Genomic DNA, 7,058 nt, shown 5'->3' on the forward strand with positions numbered 1-7,058 from the left:
ACTGCAGTAAACCACTTATATTCTAGGTTTATAGTGTTTGGACTGTATTGCCAATAGATATCTCTACTTTAATCCTTCTACACCGCTGCTGGGGTGCTTGTTTTGTTTCGGATGTGCTCTGTCTCTAAGTATGTCAGATGACTGGGACTTCATGAAGTGTGGCCTAGCCACATATGGGGAAGCAAAATGGGTGGGGATGAGAGACAGAGAGCAAGCCATTTCTAATCTATCATTTTAACCCTTACAATTGTAAGTGTAAGTGCCAACATGATAATAGGTTTCATAGTAATAACTCCTGGCAAAATTGGAAATTAAGGTTAAAGCTATATTATGTAATAATTTACCACCTTAATTTAAGACTGCAAAATATCAACAAACGTTCAGAAGCAATGTCTCTATGTCCAAACAGTGAACTTTGTGAGCTGGAATGTCAAAGGTCTTAATCATGAATTAAAGTGAAAGAAAATATTCTCTCACCTAGCAGGTCTAAACGGCAAGATAGTGTTTTCACAGGAGACCCACATATTAAGCAAGGATCAATCTTGGTTGCAAAGAGATTGGACTGGCCAAATATTCCACTGCAGTTATACAAAAAAAAAAACCCTAGGCGTGTGGGAATCTTAATACATAGAACAATTTCATGTGTAGTATCAAATGTAGTACTGATTCAGAAGGGCGATATGGGACGATATCGTCATTTATTTAATTGTAAAGTGTTTTTTTTTATAAATATCTAAGCATCCAATGTGGATGATAGAAACTTCATCCAAAATATATTTGTATCCATTCCTAATTTGAACATTAATAAAATTATAAAGGCCAGAAACTTTAATTGTGTTTTAAGTCCAGACCTGGATAGGTCTTCAGCCACAGTGGCGATAACATCTAACACTGCAAAAACAATTACACAGTTTGTAATTGATCTCAACTTATCAGACGCCTGGAGATTTCTAAATCCAAACTCAAGAGCATATTCCTTCTTCTCACCAGTACATCACTGCTACTCAAGAATTGATTATTTCTTTATAGATAACAAATTTCTGCCTATGATCAAATCTTACAAGTAGAATGCTATCTCTGACTATGCCCCTCTGATCATGGTGCTCAAATCAATATGTCCCACATACTCAACTCGCAGCTGGCATCTTAACCCACTTTTATTAGAAGAAAAGAAAAGTTCTTGATTAAGAAAAGTTCTGTTTAAGGCTTTTTTTTTTTATCTTATTTCATTTCTTTCTAAGTTTGGTCATACTGTATGGTCATATTACATGTAGAATGTTCATATTAGAAATGGTCAGAAAACTGTATGCCAATCTCCCGTTTGCCAGCTTATTTACAGTGCGTGCTAGCAATGATACAGATTCCTAACTGGCTTAATATACACCCTGTTATATATTGTCTAAAGAATGGACAAAACGCCACATAAAGGTGCCGTATAATGTAAGTTGGGTTCAAAAAAGACAGAACTGATTTACAGGATACAAAATGGTGGTTTTAAGGTCAGGCAGAGGAATTGAGGCAACCAGGGTTAGAACTGGAAATGACATCATCAGGCCTGAAACCTGGAAGTGACGTCATTGGCCCCAGAACTGGAGGTGACGTCATCGGGACCAGGTGGAATTTCCTGTAGCTGGTCTGCAGAGGAAAAAGGGTTAGTGCACACCACCACCCCCTGGTCTGGCATGGAATTACCTTCATTCAAGCCCTTTAGCTGCCTCCCATGCGCACATGTGTGACAACATGTATGTGTGTATATACGTATATGTATGTAATCCCGGTATCCCAGCCGGTGAGGAAGAAGGGATCATGGAAGAAGGAAACTTGGAAAAGCATGGATGGTGTTTTGTCTTGGTAGAGTAATATATTGCTCTACTTTCCCCTATTGTATTATTAATAAGTAGCCTTTGTCAGAATGCCTAATCTCACAGACTTACCACCGTTTATAATTTATTATAGTATATACAGTGCATCCAGAAAGTATTCACAGTGCATCACTTTTTCCACATTTTGTTATGTTACAGCCTTATTCCAAAATGGATTAAATTCATTTTTTTCCTCAGAATTCTACACACAACACCCCATAATGACAACGTGAAAAAAGTTTACTTGAGGTTTTTGCAGATTTAATAAAAATAAAAAAACTGAGTAATCCCATGTACTTAAGTATTCACAGCCTTTGCTCAATACTTTATCGATGCACCTTTGGCAGCAATTCCAGCCTCAAGTCTTGTTGAATATGATGCCACAAGCTTGGCACACCTATCCTTGGCCAGTTTCGCCCATTCCCCTTTGCAGCACCTCTCAAGCTCCATCAGGTTGGATGGGAAGCGTCGGTGCACAGCCATTTTAAGATCTCTCCAGAGATGTTCAATCAGATTCAAGTCTGGGCTCTGGCTGGGCCACTCAAGGACATTCACAGAGTTGTCCTGAAGCCACTCCTTTGATATCTTGGCTGTGTGCTTAGGGTCGTTGTCCTGCTGAAAGATGAACCGTCACCTCAATCTGAGGTCAAGAGCGCTCTGGAGCAGGTTTTCATCCAGGATGTCTCTGTACATTGTTGCAGTCATCTTTCCCTTTATCCTGACTAGTCTCCCAGTCCCTGCCACTGAAAAACATCCCCACAGCATGATGCTGCCACCACCATGCTTCATTGTAGGGATGGTATTAGCCTGGTGATGAGCGGTGCCTGGTTTCCTCCAAACGTGACGCCTGGTATTCACACCAAAGAGTTCAATCTTTGTCTCATCAGACGAGAGAATTTTCTTTCTCATGGTCTGAGAGTCCTTCAGGTGCCTTTTGTCAAACTCCAGGCGGGCTGCCATGTGCCTTTTACTAAGGAGTGGCTTCCGTCTGGCCACTCTACCATACAGGCCTGATTGGTGGATTGCTGCAGAGATGGTTGTCCTTCTGGAAGGTTCTCCTCTCTCTACAGAGGACCTCTGCAGCTCTGACAGAGTGACCATCGGGTTCTTGGTCACCTCCTTGACTAAGGCCCTTCCCCCCGATCGCTCAGTTTAGATGGCTGGCCAGCTCTAAGAAGAGTCCTGGTGGTTTCGAACTTCTTCCACTTACGGATGATGGAGGCCACTGTGCTCATTGGGACCTTCAAAGCAGCAGAAATTTTTTTGTAACCTTCCCCAGATTTGTGCCTCAAGACAATCCTGTCTGGGAGGTCTACAGACAATTCCTTTGACTTCATGCTTGGTTTGTGCTCTGATATGAACTGTCAACTGTGGGACCTTATATAGACAGGTGTGTGCCTTTCCAAATCATGTCCAGTCAGCTGAATTTACCACAGGTGGACTCCAATGAAGCTGCAGAAACATCTCAAGGATGATCAGGGGAAACAGGATGCACCTGAGCTCAATTTTGAGCTTCATGGCAAAGGCTTTGAATACTTATGTACATGTGCTTTCTCAAGTTTTTGATTTTTAATAAATTTGCAAAAACCTCAAGTAAACTTTTTTCACGTTGTCATTATGGGGTGTTGTGTGTAGAATTCTGAGGAAAAAAATGAATTTAATCCGTTTTGGAATAAGGCTGTAACATAACAAAATGTGGAAAAAGTGATGTGCTGGGAATACTTTCCGGATGCACTGTATAACCTCAGGCAATTAGGTGTAGTAAAAAGACAAGCAGGAGTTAAGTTACACATAAAATAATGTATTATTGATAATATTCATAAATAATAGCAATATGCAAAGTACATTTGAATATTGGCAACCATACAACCTGATTAAATGTTGATGTGTAGTTTCAGGCAGCACACAGACTTGTAGTTACTTAATGTCTCTAGTTAAAGCATCATTCAGCTTTCTTCAGAACAGGCTGCATTGCCTGTCTCAATATGGCTGCCGAGTTGTGCTCTCCATTGTGTTGTCTTCTTCAGTTCATGGTGTGATGGTCTTCATCAGTTTGGTAAAAGAGATACTTCTTCATCATATGTTGGCTAGTAAGAGAGAAAGAATGTGGTTGAATAAGCAGATTTATAGATTCTCTGTCTAACCCCTACAGCCAATAGGACATCATGATACTTAAAAGCTTCTGATCCAAGCAAGTCCACCCCCAAGACCATATGTGTTTATGGCTTTCTTGCGGGGGTTGAAAGACTTTAGCAGAGAAACACTCGCCAAATTGGTTTAAGGCACACACACCCCACCCCCCCCCCCCCCCCCCCCCCCCCCCCAACTCTGTCATAAAATTCAAAGAGACCCATTCCTGAATTAAACATGAATGCTTCTCACTACTGTAACATTGCTTTGCCTAAATTACAAATACAGACATACAAAATATGTATCAACTTATATGCAAAATCTTATATCACAACAGACAGACAGCCCAATTAAAAGAAATGTCGCTAGGGGGTTTTACTCCCCCAGTACGCTAGATGGCAACAGCCCTGGATATCGGGCCCCAGTGGGAAACAAGCAGGGCATGCTGGGAAATATAGTCTGGCAGAGCAGCCCTGCTGGGTCACCATGCCATAATAGGGTGCTGTAGGGAAACAAGCTCCCTGTTATAATGGACTTCCGTGTGACCCGGACATACTTCCATCAGACAATTGCCCTGCCACTGGAAGTACTCCCAGGTCTGTAATAAAAGAGACTGCACTCCCTTATCCAGGCGAGTTGGACTGGGGAGGTAGAAAGGCAACACTTCACTGGAAGAGGGCGGTGCGGTGATGACTATAGTGAGGAAGACTTTTTGTAACTTATAAAGGAGTGTGGTGTAATTAACACACCTGTATTTGCACCCGGGACTCTGTGTGTGTTCGTGTTTGGGGGTTTGGGGCTTGTTATATCACAATATATAGTTCTCTTTCATGGTAACTTACATGGGGTAAAGGACTATACCGTATTCTAAGTAACTATGAGAAACTGATATTCTGTTGAAATTAAGCAGCCACACTTAAGTAAATTTAACATTAAGATTGGCGCTTACAGCGTTGCTGCCCAAACATTTATGGACATGACTGTATATGGAAAAAGTCAATAATTTCCATGGGGTGCACTTACTTTTTCACATGACTGTATATTAAAACGTAAAGTCGTTTTCTGGGCACCACATCAATAAAGGACAGTGCAGGGTGACCCAGTGTTCACTTCTGAGACCCTCCACTCGACTCTTTTCAGCTCTCCTTCTTTCTTCCAGGTGTCAAAGCTCATTGTGTTGGACCCCCTGAATCGCTTAAATGTCCAGCAGGCTCTGCAGCACCCCTGGGTGTCGGGTAAAGCCGCCCGTTTCTCCCACATGGACACCACACAGAAGAAGCTCCAGGAGTTCAATGCCCGCCGCAAGCTAAAGGTGAGTTGGCAAATGTGCCATTCAAATGGCACAGTGCCCGCGTGAACTCAACCCAGCCTTGTACCTCACTGTCTCCACAGGCAGCTGTGAAGGCCGTGGTGGCCACCAGTCGCATTGGCAACCACAGAGACCACGAGGGATCCCGAGGGAGCCGCCAGGCTGAGTCTGAAGCTGGGTATCCAAACAGAAATACCAGTGAGGCAGGCGCACCACATTCCAGTAGCCACCCGGTCAAACAAGTGGCCAGTGCTTCTTCTGGTCTGACCTCCACAGGCTCTTCAAAGGGTGGGGGCAAATCAGGCCAGACTGGCAGCAACACCAGCACCACCGAGGGCCCCTCTAAGCCATCGGTCAGGTCGAAGACCAACTCGACAAAGACAGTGAACCCCAGGAAAAGCCGGGAGATGCCACCATCCCAGTCTAAGAAGCAGCAACCTTAGAGAAGAAGCCAAGTCAGGGGAGATGTGGGCGGCACAGTGGACCAGTCCATGGGACTGAAACTATGGAGGGCCTCACGCTCATCTTCACAGCCTGAAACAGTGTGAAGATACGGCAATGGCTGTGCCAACCTCTCTGTCAAGTATGTTTGTATTCTGCACTCTGAGGAGTGCCAGCTGTGCCATTGTGGCAGGAGGAGGAGGAGGAGGAGGACAGAGGCATCTCTGTGATGACATACTTAGTAATAAAGTGATGTTGGGGAAGAACAGGCAGCTTCTTCATTGTGTACAAACATTATGAGGAGGACTGCTGGGTCACATGTCACATTTCAGAATGAAACAGGACCTCAGAACATCACAGAGTAAAGAACAGAGAGGTCAGGCTACTTGGGGGATAACATGAAATGAATCAGCCAATCAAATAAATCCGGCAGGCTTATGGCGGGTAATGCATTTGGTACTAATAACGATGACGGGAAAATGAAACTAAATAAGAAAAACAAAAGCATCATGGGATATCTATGACTGATTTTATGAAAAGCAATAACTGCAAAAATTACAAAAAAAAACAAACAAACATATTTTTATATAGCACTCGTCAGCCGCCGAGTGCCGCAATAAGTCCACAGGTAAAATACGCAGAATAGTCAGCAGTGACATGCGGTGAGGTTGATGGCTGGTGACTCCTTCAGAGTCAGATTTACAAATATATGAGCCCCAAAGAGGGCGGCACAGTGGCGCAGTGGGTAGCGCTGCTGCCTCGCAGTTGGGAGATCTGGGGACCTGGGTTCGCTTCCCGGGTCCTCCCTGCATGGAGTTTGCATGTTCTCCCCGTGTCTGCGTGGGTTTCCTCCGGGCGCTCCAGTTTCTTCCCACAGTCCAAAGACATACAGGTTAGGTGGATTGGCGATTCTAAATTGGCCTTAGTTTGTGTGTGTCCTGCGGTGGGTTGGCACCCTGCCCGGGATTGGTTCCTGCCTTGTGCCCTGTGTTGGCTGGGATTGGCTCCAGCAGACCCCCGTGACCCTGTGTTCGGATTCAGCGGGTTGGAAAATGCATGGATGGATGAACCTCAAAGAGTCGCTTATTCACTATGCAATTGGCCGCCAGCATGCACATGGACTACTGCTTATGTTTCATATGTCATTCTTTACACACACAGGTAAGGTGCATATTTGGCTAAGAAAGAACGGCGAGAGAGAGCGGAGACAGCGCATTTGCTCCTCACCCTCTGTGTGTTCTAAATTTGCCGTTGCAATTCCACAATTCAAACTCATTCAATACAAATGAAATTATAGAGTGGTGTACAAAAAAAAA

At 43.9% G+C, this 7,058-nt stretch overlaps 1 protein-coding gene across 1 annotated transcript in view; it reads left to right on the top strand.

Moving 5' to 3' along the window:
• Window positions 1-6,460, top strand: part of si:ch73-60h1.1 (calcium/calmodulin-dependent protein kinase type IV) — an 89,958-nt gene extending 83,498 nt beyond the window's left edge. The window contains exons 10-11 of the mRNA XM_051935012.1: window positions 5,152-5,304; window positions 5,385-6,460. Of these exons, the coding sequence (XP_051790972.1) occupies window positions 5,152-5,304; window positions 5,385-5,744 (513 nt within the window). The 3' untranslated portion in view covers window positions 5,745-6,460. The remainder of the gene's footprint in view (window positions 1-5,151; window positions 5,305-5,384) is intronic.
• Window positions 6,461-7,058: the final 598 nt, after the last annotated feature.

This window comes from Erpetoichthys calabaricus, chromosome 12 (assembly GCF_900747795.2).
Source record: "Erpetoichthys calabaricus chromosome 12, fErpCal1.3, whole genome shotgun sequence".
Classification (NCBI taxonomy): domain Eukaryota; kingdom Metazoa; phylum Chordata; class Cladistia; order Polypteriformes; family Polypteridae; genus Erpetoichthys; species Erpetoichthys calabaricus.